General features: G+C 56.7%; 1 protein-coding gene across 6 annotated transcripts in view; it reads left to right on the top strand.

Annotated features, from left to right (window-relative positions):
- TUBGCP3 (tubulin gamma complex component 3) overlaps positions 1-23,743 on the top strand; it is a 56,113-nt gene that overhangs the window by 17,954 nt on the left and 14,416 nt on the right. For 4 of the 6 annotated variants that reach the window (XM_084982337.1, XM_084982340.1, XM_084982336.1 and 1 more), the window contains exons 11-21: positions 312-478; positions 5,454-5,564; positions 5,836-5,944; positions 7,122-7,311; positions 9,365-9,500; positions 10,226-10,294; positions 12,556-12,691; positions 13,592-13,680; positions 13,775-13,906; positions 16,485-16,625; positions 20,341-20,457. In XM_084982337.1, the coding sequence (XP_084838463.1) occupies positions 312-478; positions 5,454-5,564; positions 5,836-5,944; positions 7,122-7,311; positions 9,365-9,500; positions 10,226-10,294; positions 12,556-12,691; positions 13,592-13,680; positions 13,775-13,906; positions 16,485-16,625; positions 20,341-20,457 (1,397 nt within the window). Of the gene's footprint in view, positions 1-311; positions 479-5,453; positions 5,565-5,835; positions 5,945-7,121; positions 7,312-9,364; positions 9,501-10,225; positions 10,295-12,555; positions 12,692-13,591; positions 13,681-13,774; positions 13,907-16,484; positions 16,626-20,340; positions 20,458-22,545; positions 23,570-23,743 lie in introns of those variants that run through there. The other 2 variants (XM_084982338.1, XM_084982342.1) reach the window with 1 other exon arrangement.

The raw sequence follows: 23,743 nt of genomic DNA, 5'->3' as shown, positions 1-23,743 counted from the left end.
CTGCTGCTTTGTGCGGTAGAGCGCAGTGTCGAGTCTGAGTCTAAAGAGCGTGCGTCTCGGTCAGAGCAGGTGCCAAGTCCTGCTCTAGACCTTCTCCCAAGGCAGGTTCTCCGCTGTGGTCGTGCCGGGGAAGGGCTCTGGCGCGTGTGGAGCCCGGGAGGCTCTGGCCCCTCGGCCCCCGGGCCGCGATGTGCTGGCAGCTGCTTCTAGGTCCAGATGGCACCAGGTCTCTGTGTCGTGGCTCTGTGGGTGGGTGTACCGTTCCTGGTTCCTGCTGTGACTCTTAGCGTGGGTGTTTCCTGTGTCCCTAGGAAGGAAGGGGGGCGAGCTGGCCTCCGCCGTCCACGCCTACACCAAGACGGGGGACCCGTACGCGCGGTCGCTGGTGCAGCACATCCTCAGCCTGGTGTCACACCCCGTCCTCAGCTTTCTGTACCGCTGGATCTACGACGGGGAGCTGGAGGACACCTACCACGAGGTGAGGCACGGCTGGGACGCCGGCGGGCTCCAGGTTGCTCTCGTGACTGTTCCCCCGTGGCACGTCTCCTGGCAGGGATGCCCCACGCCGCGTTTCCGTGCCCTGCATGTCCTGCCAGCTGCCCCGTGGTCAGAGCTGCAGTTGGTTAGTGGGAAGCTGGATCTCCTTCACAATAACCATTTTTCTTGAAGGTTTGTGTTCACTGATACTCAAACCGAGGTTCTGGGTTTGGGCAGGACCTCAGGAAGTTCAAGATTTGTTCATTTGCGGTTTGCCAGTTTTGCTCGGAGAGTCCTCTGTGCCCCAGATGCTCTTGTTTGCTTCACTGGTTTACCTCAAAAACCATTACGGTTGATGAAGCTGGAATTAATCCTTTATTAATTATTCAGGTCTTTGCCCCAGGCTGCCGTGTTTGGCTGTGGCAGGGGCTCGGCCGCGTCAGTGTGTCCTGTTGTGACGTGTTTCCCTCTGTGGGGCGGAGTGTGGGGCTCAGCCTCCCCGTCACCTTCCGCGTGTGTGGTGTGTGGTGGGAGCTGGTGTGTGTGAGGGTGAGTCCGACAGACAGTAGGCTTGCAGGATGCGGGCTGCTGTTGGTTTGTGATTAAGAGCACTGGGAAAGCTCGGGAATCCAGCGGCCCCAAGCGTCTGTCCCTGGGGTGTTCGTGCCTTTCCCTTATTTGTGTTGTGCTTTGACTCCTCTGTTTCCTGCCGAACCCTAAATACTGAAGTATTCATTGTAAGTCTTTGATTAGTTTTGCGGAGGTTCTCTTTACTTTGCTGTAGGAACAAGAATTTGGTGTTAGGAGTGCCCGTCGTGGCGCAGTGGTTAACGAGTCGGACTAGGAACCATGAGGTTGCTGGTTTGATCCCTGGCCTTGCTCAGTGGGATAAGGATCCGGCGTTGCCATGACCTGTGGTGTAGGTCGCAGACACAGCTCGGATCTGGTGTTGCTGTGGCTCTGGCGTAGGCCGGCGGCTACAGCTCCAATTAGACCCCTAGCCTGGGAACCTCCATATGCCGCGGGAAGCGGCCCTCGAAAAGGCAAAAAAACAAAAAAAAAAAGAATTTGTTGTTTAGACCATTGTACATTGTGTTTGATCCTTAAATAATTAAAAATTTGTGAAATTTTGTCTCTTCATTTCCCATGTAGGTTAATTTTTCCTCCATCTGTGTATTGAGTTAGAACTTGGTTATAAAATCATGTTTCAAGTGTATGGTTTATTCTAAATTGCTGTACAAGAGCCTCGTAATAACTCATTAAATATCGACATAAAGAATGCTACTATCTATAATCAAAAACCACAAACCATGAATAAACAAATAGTAAAAATTAATTAAATAGGAATTCTGGAGTTGAAAAATACAGTAACTGAATGGAGAAAGTCACCAGTGGGGCTCAACAGCAGATTTGAGCATGAAGAAGAAAATCAGCAAGTTGAAAATAAATCAGTCGAGATTATCCCGAGTGAGGCTCAGAAAGAAGAAGAAGGAACGTGCAAAGAGCCAGAGAGACCCGTGGTGCTCAGAATCGACGGAAACCTTCACCCACAGGGCCAAGGTGCCGTGGGAGGCACTCGCAGAAGCCCCTGGGACTCGCACCCTCGCGAGCGCCTCAGGACAGGGGGCCCTGTTGGGGTGGCAGCTGATCTCTGAGCAAGACCGTGGAGGCCAGAGGCCGAGGCTGGTTCAGGACGGCTGCCTCCTGCAGAAACTCTCCCTGAGAAACGGCAAGGGAGGCGCCAAGACGCGTCCAGGTAAATAAAACCTGAGCGAGTTTGTTGAAACGCACACTGTCAAAACCGGCTCATGGAACAAGATGGAGTATGTCTCTGTGGACCACTCAGCACTCCTGCTGTGTCGTCCCTTTTACCCGTAGGCCAGGAATCACTGGATTTAAAAGTTTACCTGTCTTCCGTGCCTGCCCCGGAGACCTGCCGTCTGGCCGGCTGCCCAGCCAGCTCCCTCTCGCCTTCCTCTGGTCCAGGGCCTCCGGCTCCTGTAGGTGTGGCCGGGGTGGGCTCTCTTGGGGGTGGCCTGCCTGTTGACCCGTGGAAGGTGGGGTCCTTTGTGGTCCGAATTAATGGATCTGGTTCTTAGACAACAAGTCGCTTGCTAAGGAAATTACCCTCTTCGTTTCTGGTTTTGGTCAGAGGCCCTTGATCCAATGCTCAGCGCGAAATCACGGTTCAACTATGCTTTGTTTTTCCGCCTCACTTCTCTCTGTGTTTGACACATGCTGAAAACTAGAGAGCCTGGAGTGGAAAATGCGTCGATAAGATAAAAGCGTTTGCAGTTGTGTTCTGACTTTGGTTCGTTTCCTCTGTTACTGTATTTCTCGCAAGATTAATTGCATATTATAATGTGTGCTCAGGCCTCTTGGTGTCGCTTCTAGATGTTTGGTAGCAGGGTGACTGCATGCTGCTTTGCCTCGCAGGGACCCTGCCATAACTTCTAAAGGTCACTGAATGCCTGAGTTTTTGATATTAAGTAAATTAAATTTTCTTGCTCATACTGATAGAAATCCGGCTGCATTCCAAATATCAGCATAAATTAGTGTGCGGTCTGTGGAAACCAGCTCTTCTGTGGACGTGAGTAGCGGGTAGATAACCGGAGCTGCTGCCTGGCGAGCTGTGGAGTGGGCGTCGTGTGAGTGAGGGACCTTCCGCGTGATTCTTGGCAGGCTCGTGGCGCTAATTTCCATCAGGGCTGGTTTACGTCCATGCTAGAGTGACAGCCTCGTCATGTGCTGTGTTCACTTCCTCAAAGCAGTCTTTATGTGTTTAAAGTTAGAAAGGGAATGTAAGTCAAAAAGTCTAAAAAAGAAAGATCCGTAGGTATTTTGATCATTTGCATTGTTACCTAAAGAGAATCGGAGCCGGAACCAAGTGTGGTGAGCCCGTCCTCGCGGTCCTGGAGATGCTGCCTCTGTGCAGGTTCCTGCCTGGCTGTCGTCGAGCCCCGACCTGCAGGGTCGGCCAGGAGACCTTGACGCCGGTAGAAATGCTGTTTCCTCATATGCTTATTACCCTCAGGAGTAGATCATTGTGAACAGAAGAAACAGTCGCTTTTAGATGGTTGCCTTGGGACAATGATGTTTCTAAAAAAACTCTCACTATATCATACCTTCACTCCTTGGCTTGAATTACTCAGTTCTTTGAACAGTATTTTTTCAGGTTTATAAATATTTGTGCAATGAAAACATTTCTGAGCATATAAACACAGGGGAAAATTAACCCTAACCCTAAAGCTATGAACAGATAACCCTTAGCTCAGAGGAGAGGCTGGCGTGTTAAATTCGGAGTGCTGGCTGCCAGTAGGGAAGGAGAAGGAGGCGCCCTGTGCCTGCTGTGTGCCTGGCACGCTCTGGAGGGCGAAGGTCCGAGGGATGAAAACAACGCAGTGGAACCACAGCTGTCCCTTGTCTCCAGGACCCTCGCATAGGCCAGCACTGGTGGACCCGAAAACCTCTCACGTAAAACGGTGTGGCGCCCCCGCTGCATCCTTGGGCTCCACCCGCCGCGGGTACAGAGGCCTAGTGCGCTTCGTAAAAATTGTGGAGACTGTTGCTGCAACGGGATGGGGAACTCGTAGGAAGACAGGATAGCCAGAGCCAAGCCCGACAGGACAGGACGGAAACACGGCTGTCTCTGCGAACAGGGGCCCGCGGATAACTCAGGAAACTGCAACACGTGAGGATTCCCCCATGGCCCTACCCTCCGTAACAAAGAGCCTCTGCATGTGGATGAGAGCAGACAATAGCAGGATGGGATGAAGATGAAAAGACAATTCACAGGAGGAGAAAATCAAGCGGCAATCAGCGTTAGGAAAATGTGCCAGTGTCCTTTGTTGTCAGTAAAACAACAGGACAAGCGACCATGATTTTGCCTGATTGGCAGAATCTGAACGGAGCAAGGATGCAGCAGCCGAGACGCTGCCGGGGGAGTGGCAGTCCACGGGGCCACTTGGAAGGGAAATCAGGCCCTGTTTGTAAAAATGAAAAATTTCTTTGACTCAGCAGGTCTGATATTAGAAATTGAGTTTGTAGAAATAAAAGCACGAGTCTGTTAGGACATTTGGCTGCAGAGGGAGGTGGCTTCTTTGCGGTAGCAAATGAACTAGAAACTCATTTTCTCCTTAGCGCTGCCAGTCCCTTCCGGGCGGGGTCGGAGGGGGTGGCAGTGGACGGGGTGCCTCTGAGCACAGTGCGGGTGGTCTCGGGGATGGCCTCCGTGCGAAGGTCGCTCCCTCCGCGCCTCAGGGTGGACGGGGCCGGCCGGCCAGGACAGGCGCTGCAGGAGGCTCGGCTGGCCGCCGCGGAGGGCAGGGCACGGGCGGGCTTGGGCTGCTGCTTGGCACAGCCCTGAAGCCTGCTGGTCCTGAGGTCAGGGCGGCCGCTGGGGTTAGGCTGCCAGAGCTGTGCGCAGCAGAGGCCGGGACGGTGACAGCAGGGACGACCGAGTGTCTTCCGGGAGGAGCTTAGCTTAATTTCATTTTATTTCGGTTCTAAAAAGTGCGGAATACGTGGTTCCACTTGAGAGCGACCTGTCCAAAATGCCTCTGGAACCAGCTGTGCGGCGTAAACGCAGAGTCCCCTCTGGCTGGAGGGTTTTACCTTCCAGAGTTACTTGCTCTCGGACGCTGCTGTCAGCTCCTGCCCTGCCGTAAATATCCCCCCCCCCTTTTTTTTTGCCTTTCTCTAAGGCCGCACCCGCAGCATATGGAGGTTCCCAGGCTCGGGGTCTAATGGGAGCTGTAGCCACCGGCCTACACCAGAGCCCCAGCAACTCCAGATCCGAGCCGAGCTGCGTCTGCGACTACACCACAGTCACAGCAACGCCGGATCCTTAACCCTCGGAGCGAGGCCAGGGACGGAACCCGCAACCTCATGCTTCCTAGGTGGATTCCTTTATCGCTGAGCCATGACGGGAGCTCCCGTAAATATCCCTTCCTAACGCTCCTCTCTCCTGTGGTCAGTTTTTCGTGGCATCGGACCCGGCGGTCAAGGCGGACCGGCTGTGGCACGACAAGTACGCCCTGCGGAAGCCCATGATTCCCTCGTTCATGACCATGGACCAGTGCAGGAAGGTAGGCGGGTCCCGGGCCTGCCGCAGGTCCGCGTTCGGTTGCCTTTGAGGGTTACTTCCAGAGGCGAAGTACGTTCCCATTGCCCACAGCGACGTGGCGACAACTGCTAATAGCCATGTTGTGTGGAATTGACTCGGTTCTATCTCACGTGTTCTTGCTGTTTGGTCTTTAATCAGTAGACAAAGTTGCTGCTTAGGATTTGTAGGACTTGGGTGCTTGATCGTTTTAATTTTGTGTAAAGGTAACCCTAGGATATTTTCCTTTTTTTAAGGTCCTTTTGATAGGAAAATCAATAAATTTCCTGCACCAGGTCTGTCATGACCAGACGCCCACTACAAAGATGATAGCTGTGACCAAGTCTGCAGAATCACCCCAGGATGGTATGATGAGGGTGGTGGTGACAGTGACAGTGTGGTGGCGGTGGTGGTGGTGATGGTGGTGGTGGTTGACGGTGACAGTGTGGTGACGGTGGTGGTGGCGGTGACAACAGTGATGATGTGACAGTGACAGTGATGGTGACGGTGATGGTGGTGGTGACGGTGATGGTGGTGACGGTGATGATGTGACAGTGATGGTGACGGTGGTGGTGGTGACGGTGGTGGTGGTGATGGTGGTGGTGGTGGTGACAGTGATGATGTGACGACAGTGATGATGTGACGGTGATGGTGGTGGTGACGGTGATGGTGGTGACGGTGATGATGTGACAGTGATGGTGACGGTGGTGGTGGCGGTGGTGGTGGCGGTGGTGGTGACGGTGACGTATGTACTGCTTGAAGTATTTTTTGTTCAGTAATATTGACAGATGTTCGGAATTATTATCCGGATACCTTAACACACCGTGTGACACGTGTGAAACATCTGTCACTTTGTACACTTTGCTGTATAGCGTTGACAGTCCGTGTGGGACTGCGTGCAGCTACTTTACTCTCCTTGGTGACTTGTGTCACTTTCCGTGATGCAGTGACCATGGCGAAGTGAGGAAATGGAGACTTGCTGATGAGCTCGGGGCTTGCCTAGAAATCAGCAAGGAGTCACAGCCTTTGTGAAGTCAGAATGCTGCGCTCGACCGCTGTCTGCCTGGGCCCTTCTGTGGTTTCCCCGGCTTTACTAAAGCCGCCCCCAGCTGCCCCTTTGCCGCCCGCCCCGTCCTCGGTGACTTCCTGCGTTCTGTGCGCGGCTGACCGATGGGGCGGGGCAGCTTTCCAGTCTCGGCTCCATTGTCGTCTGCTCATCCAGGTTTCTGTGTGTAGGCGCCGAGGCTGTAGGGAGGTGCTGCGTGTCCTGAGCTCCTGCTCTCGGGACGGAGAGTGTGTAGGCGGAGAGGAGCGAGCGGCGCAGCCCGCTTGGTGGGAAGCGGTGGGAGAGGCGAGGGGAAGGACGAGGCGCTCTGGGCGCGCAGAGCTCGGGCTCGGCCTTGACCTTGCCCTCCTGACCACGCCCTTGATGCCGGCCATGCGGTGCGTGGGGACCGGCTCTGCGAGCGAGCCTTGAGCTGGCTTCTCCCGGGGAAGTACGAATTACAGATGTGCGTGTGCTCTTCCCTTTTGTTCTTTACAGCTGCAGATTTATTCACAGACTTGGAAAATGCATTTCAGGGGAAAATTGATGCGGCTTATTTTGAGACCAGCAAGTACCTCCTGGATGTTCTCAATAAAAAGTACAGCTTGCTGGACCACATGCAGGCCATGCGGCGGTACCTGCTTCTCGGCCAAGGGGACTTCATCAGGCACCTGATGGACCTGCTCAAGTAAGGGGCGGGCTTCTGGTGAATGTGCCGTAGATTTCAGTACCATCCGGGGTCTCACGGTCTTTCTCAAAGAGAACAGATGGCATTAGAGGGAATCTGTTGAATCTCTATAGAACATTGGTAAGATAAAGTCTGAAGAGAGAAAACTGTCACGTCGTCACCTGAAGTCCTTTTAGTTCTGCCGTTTTAGGTTTCTTCCCCTGAGGCTTTGTGCGGATGGGGTGTGCGAGGGGCTCAGGGCGTGGTCACAGGGAGCTTAGCTGCAGTTTGAAAAGCTCTGAAGAATAAAACATACGTTTTAGAATGGAACTTTCTCTTCCGTGTTTTAGTTTATGTCATTTCTGCAGAAAACCGAACCCCCCCCCATCCGAGCAGATGCTGCGGTGCTTTCTGTGGCTCCAGGGCGCGCGTGTGTCCCCAGCCCACCGGGACAAGCCCTCGGGCGGCGCCCTGGGCTCCAGGCGCACGTGGCCGTGGAGCCAGGACTCTCTGGCGGTCCCTGTAGGACACCTCAGGCCCGCGTGAAGCCTTTCAGGCCTGCGGTCCCCACACTCCGCGTATTGGGACCCCTCTCGGGCTCGTGGACGTGGACTGCTGGCCCCCCAGAGCCTGGCTCCCGAGGTCTGGGCGGAGCAGGGAGTGTTCCCCAGGCCCGGCTGAAGGCCGTGCTGCCGGCGTGAGGCCTCCGCTCTGAGAACCCCTTGCAGGCCTGTAAGTGCCTGGGGTCCCACCCCAGCCGGGAGTCAGTCTTCAGTATGGAAGATCGTCTAGTTTGGGGGCACGCAGAGCGGTGACTGCCCTGCCGCGTGCTCGTGGGGAACCTTGTCTGACGACTCAGCTCGTGAGAGAGCGTCTGAGCTGCTAAACGGGGGCCTTGTGCTTATTCTTGCTGAGGCTCGGGTGAGGAAGGGGCTCGCCGGGCAGTCGGGCGCTGGGCCGAGTCTGTGCCTTTGGATGGGGGGGTGCTGCGTGTTGGGGGCCGTGTCCTTCAGGTGGCACGCAGGGCTGCGGAGGGAGCCCGCGTGTGGCTCTGCAGCAGCAGGTGTGCAGGCGGCGGTGAGCAGGCGTGTCTTGAGCGTTCGGAGGACCGGGGCATTGAGCTGGCTTAGCTGTGTCTGCCTCAGGGGGCGCTGACAGAGCTCCTTACACGCAGAGTTTCTCTCTCAGAGACGCGTTCGGCGTTTCTCGTCTTGGGGGGATGCTGTCTCTAGCTCCCTCGGGCTCGTTCGCGTGGCACTGATGTCCTGGGCCCTTTTTGACCTGTTGCCACGCAGCGTTTTTCTGCCCTGAAGGCTGCGTTTGGCAGTTTCTCTGCTCCTGGATGAGGGCTGTGGTCTCGATTCCCTCAGCGCTCGGTCACCGGAATGATAGCGCACATGTGGGAAAGCTGAAAGGCTGGCCGGCAAGGCGGTCGTTTTCAGCCTTTAGACGCTGACGACCACACGCCAGGCGTCTTCATCTGATACGGGTCTCTCCTCCCGTTGGGGCTGCGTGGGAATGGCACAGTTCCGGCTGCCTGGGCCAGCTTTGAGTTTGCAGACTCGATCTGTTAACGTGTGTGGTGCAGTTAGGTATTTTTTTTTACATTTTATCTTATTTTGCTCTTTAGGGCCGCACCTGCGGCACACGGAAGCTCCCAGGCTAGGGGTCAGATTGGAGCTGCGGCTTCTGGCCTACACCAGAGCCACAGCCACGTGGGGTCCAAGCTGCGTCTGAGACCTACACCACAGCTCACGGCAACGCTGCATCCTTAACCCACTGAGCGAGGCCAGGCGTCGAATCGGCTTCCTCGTGGACACTAGTTGGGTTCGTTACTGCTGAGCCACAGGGGAACTCCCACGTATTTTTAAGTTGAATAAAAATTAATTTTAGATTTTAAAGGAATGTTTTACTCCCCCAAATATTTGATGATCAATTGATTAGTTCATCTGTGAGACTTTTGTTACCATGTTGGTTCACTTCTTAGTTTTTGTAACTTGATCTTTATGATTTTACGTTTTTACAAAGTTCATTGATAATTCAAGTAACACTTGAATTTTTTACAAAAATTTAGACCAGAACTTGTCCGTCCAGCGACGACTTTGTATCAACACAACCTGACGGGTATCCTTGAAACGGCTGTCCGAGCCACCAACGCCCAGTTTGACAGCCCTGAAATCCTCAAAAGGCTGGACGTCCGGCTGCTGGAGGTACCGCCGCTGAGTCCACCCGAGAGCGGGGTCTGCGGCGTCTCGCTCACGTAGGCTCGTGACTTAGGCTCCGCTGGTCTGGTCTGGGGGAGGCCCTGGACACCCCTCGTTTGAGTCCCTGCCCAGACAGGCCCCTGCGCCTCCAGGCGCTCACCTGACAGACGGACGCACAGGGCTGCGGACCGAGGACACGCGGCTCTGGTCCCAGGGTGAGGCCCTCGTGGGCACCCAGTGACCACAGCTGCCGCTGAAGGCAGCAGTGCGGGCGCGGGCACGATGGGCCTTTATCACGAATAGTGTCTCCGTTTCAGTTTGGTAGAAGAGGGCTTTTTCAGTATCTTACTGTACAGGGAGCTTCGTTGTGATCAGGCACCTTAGCAGAACCTGTGGGTTTTAAAAATGTTTACTTTTAAGGATTAGGAATATATAAGGCAGTGGGTTTTTGTCATTTTTAGAAAAAGGTGACCTTACAGTCCTCATTCAGAAATAAGCCCCCACTCCTGAGAGCCCGCAGAGCACCTGCCGTGCCCGTCGTCGTGCGGGGATGCGGGACAGGAGCGGGTGGGAGGGCCCTGTCCTCGCCCTCACGCAGCTCACGCGGCTCATGCTCAGCGCGGCCGAGTGGCTTTTCCGAGCTGGGCTCTTGGAGGATTCGGCGTGTCCAGCGGCAGTAGGTGTGACTCTGGCCGGAAGGCCTGCAGTTGTTTGTCTGTTTTTGCTCCTAGGTCTCTCCGGGTGACACTGGCTGGGATGTTTTCAGCCTGGACTACCACGTCGATGGCCCCATCGCAACGGTAAGACCTGCTGGGCATCTCGTGGCCGTGTAGAGCGCAGCCGTGTAGACCGCTGGGCGTCCCGTCGTGTTAGAATTGCTTTCTTCTCTAAGGACTTAGAGAGAGGGTCACCGAATCTGGGACCCCACCGAAGGGGTCCTCCCGCCAGAACTGCGCGTGTGTCTTAAACCGTCGCCCCTGAGGACCGGGCTGCTCTAGTATTTGAGAATTCTCGAAAGTACCCTTCGTTCTGTCCTAGGTTTCAGCGCGTCCTTAGCAAGTGGCTTATTCGTTTTGTTCCATTATCCTTAGTCTCCAGCGGTGAAGTCGGGATCATTTGAGAGGAACTATAGAGTGTGTTTCAGGGAGTCGTGTTTTTACTACTCAGACGAGATCCGACGTTCGTATTCGTCCGCACCGAGGGAAGAGCGCGGTGCCGTTGTTCGGGTGCTTGTGCCGCGCGTGAAGCACAGCGCCGTTTCCTGCAACGGTCGCCAGATCGTCGGAGGCGGAGCAGCAGCGACATGCGTGTGTGTCTGCGGTTGAAGTGCCCTCTCCGCTGCTCCGTTTTGCCTTATTCAGACTCGAGCGGCTCTCCTTCACCAGGATACCTCTTTAAATTCATTTCGGTCGTTTCTTATCTGAAATGTTGAAGAAGGACATGCAGTTTTTCATTCTTGGAAACATATTTTAGTATTTAGGTGGTACAGACGTGGTTCGGCATTTAAGCAGCGTCGTTTGGCTCTGAAAGGTCTCCTTAGCGGGTCTCGCAGCGTCTGCGTCCCTGGCCGTCGCGGCCTCTCCCGCGGGAGGGTGTCGCCCAAGCCGCGCTCTGCTGCTGTCGCCCTGCGCCCCTGCTGTGCTGTTAGATTTTGCCAGTGTTGAGATTTTCCCGGATCAAGGCTCCCAGATTTAAATGCACGACTGCCCTCAGGTTCCGTTTTTGGTCACGTCCACATTCGTCTTTGCTTGTTTGATGTCTGTCCTGTTGGCCGCGTGTCCCTGTGCACTTTGTCCCGCGGCACGTGACGAGCTGAGAGACTGTTTGCTGTGTGAGCGCGGCGCCTGGGACGCCCCGCAGCTCCTAGTTCTCAGGAAGCGCCCTCACACTGGATTCCTGCGCCCAAGGCCATGGATGTGCTCCGGGAGCTGGGCGGTCAGAGGGCCCTGGAGGACGCTGTCTGTCCAGCGAAGCGCCCTGTGTGGCGTCGTGTGGGCTGGGGCCCTTCATGGCCCCGACCGCGAGAATGTTCGGAGCACGGGCCATGGGCAGGAGCGCGAAAGGGTCATCCCCAGAACACGTGTATTTGGTTCGGGAGCCCCTCTGAGCAGCTTCCCGCCCCCGGCCAGGGCCGTGGGGCCGTCACTTAGCGCCGAGCACCTCTGGGTCCTTCCAGCTGGGCAGTGGTGCCAGGATGAGAAAGGAGGCGAGTTAGGCGGGTTGCACACAGGCTGCACTGTGACCTCTGACCTGGAGGCCAAGGGGCAGCCCAGCAGGGTCACTTAGAAAAGGCGGCAGGGCAGCGCCAAGCCCCTGACCCCGGGCGGAGCTGCCCATGCCGCATGGTGAAGCCTGGCAGCCGTGTGGCCGCGTCTCTGCCCGGAGCTGCAGGCAGGGTGGATGTGCCCCGGCTGAGCTCCCTCGTCCCTGCGGAAAGGCACAGAAGGCCCCTGTCGCCTGTGTGCGCGGGATGGACTTGGGCCAGAAGACGGTGCGCGTGGACCTGCCGCTCCCGTCGAACCGTGCCTCCGGTGTTTTTATTCCGGGACTTGGCTGCTGTACGAGGGAGGGAGGTGGGCCTGGACCGCCCCCAGGGCTCAGCCTGGGTGTGAAACTTGGCAGCAGGTGCAGCCTCTTTCCAGAGGGCAGCTGCTCGGGCCACCTCCCGTGACCCCGCGTGGGCCGGGCCAGGACACACAGCACACACGCTGCGAGGGGGCGCCACGTTGGAGGCTAGGCCTGGGCTGGGTTTAAAAGCCCCCGGCGCCGTTCTCTAGCGGTGACACGCCAGGCCTCTCTCTGCATCTGCCGTCTGGTGTGAAACCCTCTCCCTCCTGTCCCGTGGGCTTGTTTGCCTGACGCGCCACCGACACAGGTGCCGAGGCAGCTGTCGTGTGGTGGTTCTTCCCAAAGGGACGCGCTGGCTGCTCCCGGGCGCCTCGGAGCGCCTCAGGGCTGGCTGTGTGTTCTCTGGCTTTTTGTTGAGACAAAGAGCTCGAGCCCTGCCCTGGGAGGGCCGTCGCGTCACAGAGACGAAGCGGCCGGTGTCCTCTGCCCGCAGGTGTTCACCCGGGAGTGTATGAGCCACTACCTGAGGGCCTTCAACTTCCTGTGGCGGGCCAAGCGGGTGGAGTACATCCTCACGGACATCCGCAAGGGGCACATGTGCAACGCCCGGCTCCTGAGGAGCATGCCCGGTGAGCGCGGGGCGGGCCGGGGCGGGGCCAGGCCGGGCAGCGGCCGGCGGCGTCCCTTGGTGCTCGCTTGCGGGAGGCATTCGCGTCCCGGTTGCCCTGTCACACCCGCTCGTGTCTCTCACGTTGTCCCTCCTCTTTGAGGAAGGGTCAGGAAGGACTTCGCACAGCAGCAGGCGGTTTCTCTGGGTAGCTGCTTAAAGGCCCTCGGAGCCCTAGTGCAATAAGGCACGTCTGACCCGTGCTAAGTCCGCTTGTAGTCACTCCTCTGAGGGACCCGTCCCGACTGAACCCTCGCGGGCCCTGCGTTCCTTAAACAGCCCAGTGGAGTCTTCCTACAAAAGCGAAAAGTCCGGGCAGAGAACGGCTGCTCTGTGGTGAGACCTTCAAGCCTTTGGTGGGTTTATGGTCTCGTACAGAATAGAAGCAGAGTCTGCGCCCTGCTTCCCCTCCAAGGTCATGTTTCTCAAGCGACAAGGGCACATTTGGTCCTTAAGGAAATGTCATTTTTGTCTCCAGAGAGCGAGGAAATAGTAAATGCTTCATGCACAGCATGCAGACCGACTGATTGTAAAGAAACCGTAAAATTGAGCTGATATTCATTCAAGATACTGCATACTTAGTATAAAACAAAAATTTCCTAGTTAATTTTCAAACCCAGTTCTTTTGTTTCATGCTGTTTCGTTTTAGATCCTCTTATTCTGTGCAGTAATACACCCCTACACGATGAGGTAGCTACATCCTTGTTTACATTGCGCAGAAATTGCAGGGGAAGCTGCTTCCTGCTTGAAGGGCTCAGGAGTTGACGCGAGTGGCTTGTTGCGCGGCAGGTGCAGGTGGCTGGGACGGCGCCGTGCTGTGGCAGCGTCCGTGGTCGGCCTGTGACAGCCTGTTCTCTTGCAGAGTTCTCCGGGGTGCTGCACCACTGCCACATCCTGGCGTCCGAGATGGTCCATTTCATCCACCAGATGCAGTATTACGTGACCTTCGAGGTACGGCCTCGCCGCCCGGGCCTGGGAGGTGGCGCGTCCCGTGGAAGGCGCTGCCCGGCTCGGCGCCACCCCGCTGGTCTGCTTGTGTCCGCAGGTGCTCGAGTGCTCCTGGGACGAGCTGTGGAACAGAGTGCAGCGGGCGCAGGACCTGGACCACATCATCGCCGCGCACGAGGCCTTCCTGGGCACTGTCATCTCCCGCTGCCTGCTGGACAGCGACTCCCGGGTGAGGCACGCGCCCCGGGGCTCGGTCCTTGGCTTCCTGGGACGTGCATACGCGGCGGGCGGGCAGGCGGGCAGGCGGGCGGGTGTCTGACCAGTGGTGTGATGTCGCATCAGGACTGCGCGGTGTGGTCGTGCCGAGCCAAGGACGCCCTTGACCAGGCGTGGGACGCGCAGGCTGCGGTTACTGCGCCCACCTCCCCACCACGGGTTGTGGTCCCTTCCCCGTGTGCTGCTGGGGCGGGGGGACATCTGACCCACATAAACTCGCCAGGCAGCACGGGGACCAGCCTCCGGAGCCGGGGCCACACGCTCTTGCCCGGCCAGTGTGCGCGTCCCTCTCGCTCGGCCGCCTTGGCCGCGGCCTCCTTCCCGGGGCCGAAAGCTGCGTGATTCGCGTACGATCCGCGTGGCGGGTCCTCCCGAGCTGCGTCTTGTTCAGAGGCCTGAGGGACCAGCGCGCTTTGCCTTCCCTGAGACAAACGTGAAGCGGAGACGAGTTTCACGTGCGTGTCTGATGTCACGTGTGTGCCGTCAGGCCTGGGGAGGCCTCTTCCCGCAGAAGCCCGCTCCCTCCCAGGGCCTCCTGGGGCCCCGCGCTGCGCCAGGGCTTTCGTTTCATCTGATCCTTCAGCATATCCGGTTGCCACCTGTGGCTGGGAAACTGGTGTTTCGATCTGCCGGTTGCACCATGAAGAATTTGCCTTCATGGGTGCTTCCGTGTAGACGCGCTCGGTCAGAGGCGCTTCTGTGTAGAGAGTGGTAGGCACGTGTGGTGGGCACATCGTGAGATGGTGGCGCAGGCGGGACTGGAAACTCTGACGGTCACGAGGGACTTGTCTCTAGGCCTCTGTCACTAGACCTGGTCCGTCTCAGGCCAACATCATACGTGGCTCCTCCGAGGTGTCTGCTGGCGGCAGGTTATGTTCAGCCCGGCTACAGGGCACAGGGACAGGGTCCATGTGGCAGCAGGGGCTCCAGGATAGGGTCCATGTGGCAGCAGGGGCTCCAGGCCCGGCTGCCCCTCGTGTCTCTGCCCCTCTTGGCCCGTGTTCTCCTGGTCGGAAGGCGCAATTCCCACTCACTCTGCCCCAATTGTGGAGCGCGAACTGGGGCTGGTGGTCAGCCGTCCGTCACCGCGCCTGGGGCGAGTTTCTGCTGCTGTTGGTACATGATTCAGTCATTCTGGGTGTTTCACAGGGCGGCTTGCAATTGTTAGACTGAGTGCTTTTCAGAAGCCGTGCACCGCCGTGGGTTGTACCTGCGCCGAGGCTAATCTGGGTGAGGCGGGCAGGAGCCCCGGCCCCAACCACAGCGGTTGCATGTCCACAAGCGCGGTGGCCGCCTCCCCTGCCGCCAAGGGTTTCTGTGGGTGCGAAGAGCATCGGGCACACACCTTGTCACCGTGACAGCCTCTTCTTGGGATAGCAGGGCCTTTACACGTGAGGTGGTCCCGGCTGAATTCGTGGTGGGAGCTGTTTGCCGAAGGCTCAGCGAGCTTTTCTGAAATGACCTCTTTGCTGACAGTTTTCCTTTCGCTTTGATGATTTGTTTAAAAGAATCAGTGGAGGTTTTTTGTTGAGGAAGCCAATATATAAAACAAAGCAATCTGTCATTGATGACTTAAGCATCTTTATTTTGTCATTTAGTAAGAAAAACAAGCCGTTCAATACACGTAACTTTGAAGTTGGAGGTTGTGGCAGGTGTGTGTGTGTGTGTGTTTGTAACTTTTGTTTGTGCGTTGTTGAGGAAGATTCTGAGTCACTCCGTAAATTGCTGCAAAGCAATGTCAGCACAGAAGGCACTTCTGCAGTGGCCCCGTGGGGACAGCCTGCCGGGAACAGCCACACGGCACCCTCAGCTTGAAGTAAACAGCCCTGAATCACCCACCCCAGAGGGGAAAGGATGCTGCAAAAACAGTACCTTTTTATTTGACTACAGTAAAGAAAGAAATTAGAGGAAGTAAATCCTTATTAAAACAAAAAACGAGTCTGTGTCCATTTGTTGTTTCGCGTTTTCGTTACGACCAAGACCTCCAGGAGCGGGCGGTGCTGGGCGTGCGCGCTGCTTGCTGAGCCCGGCCGCCTCGGGGAGCAGCTCCGCGTGGCCGAGTGCTCCGTGGGGAGAGCGTGCCCTGCTCGTTTGGGAGTAGCTGTGTCCTCTTGAATTAGGTTGTTCGGGAGGGCATCTGGCAGGGCGTAGTTTCAGTTTTGCCTCACTTGAGAGTCAGCCTTAGCTCAGCCATTAACGTGCTGCTTCAGCTTAGTAAACGGGAGCTGAGCCCAGTGTCACTGTCTCTTCACCAGGGGACATATCTGAGCAGGCCGGCCGGCCAGCAGGGCTCGGCCAGGCTGTGGAGTTAGGGGAGCTGCGGGCTGCTCTGGGACCCGGCTCGGGGTCGGATAGGGACCCGCCCGCAGCTGCAGAGCACCTCGGGAGTGGGCGCCCATGGCTTGTTTGCACTGTCTTTTCACCAACTTCCATATTTTATTTGAAAAACTTTGTAACGAGCGTGTTGGGGCTCCAAACGTTTTTTTTTTTTTTTTTTCCTTTAAAAGAAAACACTTGTCTTCTCTCGTCAGGCGCTTTTAAACCAGCTCCGAGCTGTGTTCGATCAGATCATCGAGCTGCAGAATACTCAGGATGCCATTTACAGGGCCGCCCTGGAGGAGCTGCAACGACGCCTGCAGTTTGAGGAGAAGAAGAAGCAGCGTGAAGCTGAGGTGCGTGCGGTGTGGGAGCCGGCGAGCGTGTCGGTTCAGATAAAGAACTGTCGCCGCAGTACCTGCAGTGCGGCCGAAACGCCTCTGCTGGAGCGCTCCTGAGGCTGCGGCTGTGGTCGCCTCTGCCCAGGGTCCTGAGCCAGTGGGGCTGCTTTGCAGGGCGTGTCCCCATCAAAGGCTCTGCTCACGGGGAAGCAGGCCTCCTGGCTGCTCTGCTTGGCTGGGTGGTGCTGCTGTCTCGGCTGGGTGGTGCCCTGAGCCGCAGGGCTCTCTCTGCAGCTGGCAGACACACGTCTACATGTGGGGACGGGTTATGTCCTTTGTGACCTTGGAGGACGAAGACTTATTGAATGAGTTTCGCTTTCTGTGGGATTTCTTGTATCTGATATGTAGCGGCAATGGCTTGCTTGTTCAAGATGCTGCTGCTTTTTTTTTTTTTTTTTGGTCTTTTTGCTTTTTTTCTTTGTCTTTTTGCTTTTTTTCTAGGGCCGCTCCCGCGGCATATGGAGGTTCCCAGGCTAAGGGTCTAATCGGAGCTCTAGCCACTGGCCTACACCAGAGCCACAGCAACGTGGGATCTGAGCCTTGTCTGCGACCTACACCACAGCTCACGGCAACGCCGGATCCTTAACCCACTGAGCAAGGCCAGGGATCGAACCCGCAACCTCATGGTTCCTAGTCGGATTCGTTAACCACTGTGCCATGATGGGAACTCCTCAAGACGCTTATTCTTGGAGGTGGCACAGATCTTTCAGTAACTGCCTCTTGATCAGGGGTATCTTGAGCATCCCCACACGGTCCGTGCTGGAGGGTCACTAATCCGCGGGGCTCACGCCGCATGGAGTGCTCGCTGTGTCTTCAGGGGTCCGTGACTCAAGATGCGAGGATGGGCAATGCCCTTGGAGCCTCCTGGCCTGGCCTGGGGAAGCCTTTGCTGCTGGCTCTGTGCCTTTGGTGACTTGACCTCTCGGAGGCTCGTGAAGGTCTTGACCCTGCCTCAGCCACACGCACACACACACACACACACACACAGCTGGGCGGGCAGAGGAGTCCAGCACTCGAGCTTTCGGAAGGAGACAGGACAGCCCAAGCTCTCAGGACGCGAGGCATGATCACAGAAGGATCTGAGAGGAACCGTTGGTCACAGTTGGTAAAATCCGTTTATCAGACACACCTCAGGAGGGAGGAAGCCAGCCTGGAGCCCGGGAGGAGGTGCTCGTGGGGCCTGAGTGACCGTTGGCCGGCGTGTGAGTCGGAAAGACGCCCCACTGGAGATAGGCCTCGGGCTTGTGTCGTCAGGTGAACAGAGACTGGAGCCCCCGCAATACGCACCCCACCCCGCAGAAAACTCTCAAAACAGACAAGAGCGGGTGTGGGCGAGGATGTGAAGCCAAGCCCTGTGCTGCCCGCGGCTGGAGGAGCTGGCGCAGCCGCTGTGTTCGGAGCACTGGCCCGGCGCCTGTTGGGGGTGGAGGCCGTGGGAGGCCTGCTCAGACTCAGGCTGCATCGGGCGGGGGCTCCCGGGCTGCGTCCTCTTGCATGTGTCCTGTGCTGCAGTAAAGTATTTAAAACTGTTTAAAAAAGGAGGAAAGTTGGGAAAAGAGAGAGGAAGCAACACAAGCTTTCTAATTTCCTCGTCTTTTAAAACCCAGCATCACAAGACAGTTTCCGAGGCGACCGAGCAAGTCCAGCAGGCACACGCACATTAAAAGGTGCAGGCTGGGCTCCCGTCGTGGCACGGCAGCAGTGAGTGCAGTGTGGGCTCAATCCCTGGCCTCGCTCAGCTGGTTAAGGATCCAGCGATGCCATGAGCGGTGGTGTAGGTCGCAGACTCGGCTCCAGTCTGGTGTTGCTGTGAGCGGTGGTGCAGGCCGGCAGCTGCAGCTCTGATTCAACTCCTAGCCCGGGAACGTCCATATGCCGTGGGCGCAGCCCTAAAAAGCAAGGAAAAAAGGCGCAGATGGGAGAGACCAGCAGGGTGGAGGACACCGCGGCTCAGCCCCGTGGTTGGTGCCGACTGAGTGACGGGACACACACGAGCTGCTGTGTGAGGTCTGGTTTTAAAGGTACCCGCTGCAACAGATACACACTCCTGGCTCATCGGAAATGGCTCAGGCCGTGGGGCGAAGCACGAGTGCCTTCAAGTGAGCAGAAGTACGGCGACACATCTGTCCCACGATGGAGGTGACCAGGCTCCATCCACCCGCCGTGTCGAAGGGGACTTCTCTGGTGCGTGGCCCGCTCACCCGTTAATGAGGGACCGGGGGCGCGTCCAGGCCAGCTGGTCGGGAGGCTCTGGGCTGGCAGAGATGACTGGGACAGAGGACGAGGCAGTGGAATTCTTCAAAGGAAACCAGGTTTCTCTTGAGGGCCAGGGGTTCACAAAGAGGCAGGGTCAGCTTGTGACAGAGAGTGAGTGTCACACCGAGGACCTGACCGCGCGGGGCCTGGGTGACGCGGCTGTGGAAATGTGGGTGACCACTGTAGGGGGACCAGCGCCTCAGACACGGAGGCCCGAAGACGTGGTTGTGAAAATGCAAGACCCTCGTGCTGACAGTACAAGCGGCGAGAAGGCGAGTCCCCAGCTGGATGGCGCTGCGGGCGTGGGGAGGGCAGCCGTGTGGCCTGGAGGAGGCGGGGAAGAACCCGGGCACCGCGTGGGGGACGAGCTGCTACGTCACCTGTGAGGTCGTGGGCGCAGCCGCACCCGGGAAGCGAGGGAGCACCGCCTGCGGCCTGGCTCCCTTCCGAGAACAGCCCGCGCCCGGAAGGCGGCCAGGGGTTTTCTAGAGATTGTCAGCATCGGCCCAGCACAGAGAGCAGGCTCTAAGCGGACCACGCGGACAAGAAGTGCAGGTGCTTATTCACGCCCGCGCCGCCTGGAAAGGACCCGGGGACGGCGCCGGAAGTGCTCCCGGGCCCTGAGCGCGGGCGCCCCGCGAGCTCCTCCAGCCGGATGCCGCTCAGCAACATCATGACCTTGATGCCAAGGGCGAAAATACCTGTCACCTGAGGTGGCTGATGAATGTTGATGGAAAAACGGTTACAGAAAACACGGGTGGGAGCATCTCACCGCCTTAAAAGCCCAGTTCCGCAGGACCGAGGTGTATTCGGGAAGGCACGGGTTGCAGGGGTCTGTGTGCGTAACTTAGAGTGTCAGCTGATGGGCTCCCCTGCTCGTCCCAGCCTGGGCTGCCGACAGCACGGGGTCGGATCCGGCCGTGGTGGGGACGGTCCTGCAGGCCACGCGCCGCGGGGCAGCGGGACGCCGCGTTCCCGTTCACGTGGCGCGTTAGCGCGGGGCTTAAGGGTGCAGTGCTTTGCACTGGCTGCTTCCACTTTGAGGGACCCTGTCTGTCAAAACAGGTACAAATGACAGGAAGGCACACGCTGTTTCGTACAGCATTTTGTGATAGCACAAGATTGGGGAGCTTGTGACAAACCATCTAAATTGTTAGGTGTTAACGAACGTGAAACTTCAAACTACGCACGTCATTAATAGCGACGAGGGGGTTGTGTGTGTGCGTGTACAGACACGAAACATTTCCAGGTACGTTATTCATTGAAGAAAGTAAGCCAGAGAACCATTTGGCGTCAGAGAAGTTTCCAGCAGCGCACAGGGCGTGAGACCCGTACCCCCACTCCTGGCGTCCAGCGTGGCCCCTCCCGCACCTGCCTCCCATGTGAATGGTGACTGTCCCTCCTGACCCTGCAGGGCCAGTGGGGAGTGAGCGCTGCCGAGGAAGAGCAGGAGAAGAGGCGGGTGCAGGAGTTCCAGGAATCCATCCCTAAAATGTGCTCCCAGCTGCGCATCCTGACACATTTCTACCAGGTGCGTGTCCGCGAACCCCGGGCCCTCCCGCCCCCGACCCCTGCTGTCGGAGGCGCTGTTCAGTCTGTCCGGCTGTGACCCTTCCTGGAGACAGGGGTCTGGCTGCTCTGGCGGGCACAGCTCCGGACTTCTGTGAGCCCTGGCGAGGCTGCCACGCACCCTGCAGACGCTCTGGGGCTGGGCGGGGAGGCCGCAGGGGCTGAGACGCCCGGGCAGCCTGGCACCCAGTGGGATGGACGGGCCTCCAGCTGCTGGAGGCAGAGCCCGCGTGCTCTGCTTTTCTCTTTGAGGGCTTGGTTTCTGATTCTGTTTCTCAAGGTGAGTCTAGTGACGGCAACTGGATGAAAAGATTGATGAAGAAGAGTTTTCCCATCCAGTTGCCAGTAACCAACTAGATCAAGACCTCACACCTTTCGCACTGTGTTTTGTGCCAGTGTATCATTCACTGGCACAGAACGTTAAGTGAAGCACCACGGCCCAGTTCCCTAGGTGTCCAGTTTGCTTCCCAGGGTCCTCACACGTCTTAATTTTTCTTCAGCGTAACTGAGTGGTAAACCTGTCCCTTTTGTAAGTGGGCTCACTGTGGCCTTGGCCTGCGGTTGTATTTTTGTTGCAAACATGTCTCACAAATGGTGGTAAGACTGGTTTATGTTCCGTGCAGAAATACCTCTATTGGACTGGTGCTTTGATGGTTAAACACCATCACGACCCAGGTCATATATACGCCCTGTGATCCTGTTTCTTAAAAATGGAAACCCAGTGGTCAGTCCCCAGTGGTCCGTCCTCAGGGGTCAGTTCTGGTGATCAGTCCCCAGGGGTCAGTGGTCGGTCCCCAGTGGTCCGTCCTCAGGGGTCAGTTCTGGTGATCAGTCCCCAGGGGTCAGTGGTTCGTCCTCAGGGGTCAGTGGTCAGTCCCCAGTGGTCCGTCCTCAGGGGTCAGTTCCAGTGATCAGTCCCCAGGGGCCAGTGATCGGTCCCCAGCGGCTGGTCCCCTCCCGTTGAGACAGTGGCACAGCTGCACAGGCGGAGTCGGTAACTGAGAATGTGACATGTGCTCATTTCTGAAGGACAGTGACGCCACAGTCTTCCAGTGGAAAGCATGTGGTTTTACAGCTTTTAAAAAATCATCTTAATCAATATAATCCCAGTTTGATGCAAATTAGAGTCTTCTCGTGTAAATCAGCAGCATTCAGCTTTCTTTTCTTGAGCAGAAAGGGCCTTTCTGTCCTCTGTGTTGGAGGCTGGCACATGAGGGTCTTGTCAGCTGCTCGTCCTTTGCTGCCTGAGAGTGGACACGGGTCCCAAACCCTCCGGGAGACATGCTCCTCGTGCCTCGTGGCCGGGGCGTCACTGATCAGCGTGTCTCGGCTTCACCCTCATGAGAAAGCTCTTAGGGACTTTGTCCTGAGCCTTCCGTCCCTAGAGAGACAGTGGTAGTGTCACACGCCCACGCGCACGCAGCATACTTGCTCAGTGTACGGTTCCTGCGGTCAGGTCCCTTTGTCCCCACACGCACCAGCTCCCAGGAGCTCCCCCGGGAGCAGGAGAGGACAGGGGCAGCCCTTCGCATTTGCGGGGGGCGGTGGGTGAGGGCGTGTTGGGTGACCTCAGTGCAGATGGGAGCTTCTTTGAGGGCTTCCCTGAGCACACGAGGTCTGGCTGCGTGAGACAGGCGGGGACCGGGTGGGGACAGGCTGTGTCCCACTAAGCAGCTGGGGATCTTGTATTGAAGTTTGAGTGACACTTGTCACCACTCCCCTGATGAGGGGACACAGCTGCCCCTGCCGCTCTGGGGAGGCGACCGCAGCTGGCCGCCCCGGGCCCGGCCGTACCCCGCCTGTCTGTGGCCCAGCCTGGGTTGGTGACTGCGTCAGGGTGAGGCCCACGCGCGGCCGGCTGTCCAGAGTCGGGGCGGGTGGCCTCCCTTCAGGGCCTTTGCTGCTTCCCTCCCTCTCGCAGGGCCTGAGGCAAAGCGGGAGGGTTGGCTGGGAGTCCTCTTTCTTGGGGGGATCCTGTGAGCCGGTGCCTGTGACCCCTGCCCGCCCCCCCGCCCGGGCGGGGGCCTGAGCTGTGCACTGTGCACCCCAGGGCGTCGTGCAGCAGTTCCTGGTGTCACTGACGACCAGCTCCGACGAGAGCCTGCGCTTCCTGAGCTTCAGGCTGGACTTCAACGAGCACTACCGGGCACGGGAGCCCCGGCTGCGCGTGTCCCTGGGCACCAGAGGCCGCCGCAGCTCCCACACGTGAGGCGCCCGCCCGCCTCCTCCCGCGGCCACGCAGCCCTGCCTCGGATCTGCCGCGGGGCCAGACGGCTTGTCCACGTCGGAGGTGAAGGTGTCTGCAACATCACTGCGCTAGACAGGCTGGCTGCACTATTCAGATTTATTTTTAAAGTCTTCGTATTTAAAATATTCCACACTTTGTTGAGGCTTCTTAAGCCGTCCACGATATATTTGCCACTTTTTAAAAAATCTTCATTTCTTTTAGAGAAAATTAGGGCGATGGATATTCATTCATCAGTTAAGATGGTAAATGTCAGTGCTATTTTTTTAACATCCTCTTTAGAGATACGTTTTGTTAATATAATAAATGAAATGGAAACTGAATGTCCCTACTAAGAAAACTATTATATAGAGCATTTTATTTTGTTTTTTAGTGTAAAATATTAACCTCTGTAAGGACCTTTCTATCTCAGTGCATTTTCACGTTTATCTTTTTTTCTCTTCCTTCAAAGTTTACATTTTTATATTTAATTTACTCTCTTAGATCACTTGGAAAATAGTGTAGAAAAAGAGCAGGTGTGACATAGAACAAAACATCCTGAAGCCTGGATTTCTTGAACCATCAGCTGAATCAGCATGTAAATATGAATGACTAGAAAGCTGATGAAGTATTTTATTTTCAAAATTCTGATAAGCGTTGGAGAGCAGCTGACTTGAATAATGAAGATTCTCTTTTTCCTTTGCCTATTTTTTCATTGTAAATATTTGTATACTATTGACCAGATGTTGGGGGGACATTTTTTGTAAAAATGTCATATCAGGTCACATAAATCTGCCTTTATCATGTTGCATAAGTGAAAACTTATAAAATTAAAAGCAATTATCTTTCAGATGTATTGGTTCTTTGTTTGTTTTTAGCCATACTCGTGGCATTGGGAAGTTCCTGAGCCAGGGATCGAACACGCACCGCAGCTGTCAAGGGGCCACGGCAGTGACAACGCCCGACTCTTAACCTGCTGAGCCACCAGGGAACTCTGGTTCTCTCTTGAGTTGTCTAAGGAGAG

Source organism: Sus scrofa, chromosome 11 (assembly GCF_054392235.1).
Source record: "Sus scrofa isolate SSC_HxYL_T2T_F1_AM1 chromosome 11, Sscrofa_HxYL_maternal_Yorkshire_Landrace_v2.0, whole genome shotgun sequence".
NCBI classification, from domain to species: Eukaryota; Metazoa; Chordata; class Mammalia; order Artiodactyla; family Suidae; genus Sus; species Sus scrofa.
The sequence above is the reverse complement of the archived record's forward strand: the minus strand, read 5'-3'. Positions and strand labels throughout refer to the sequence as shown.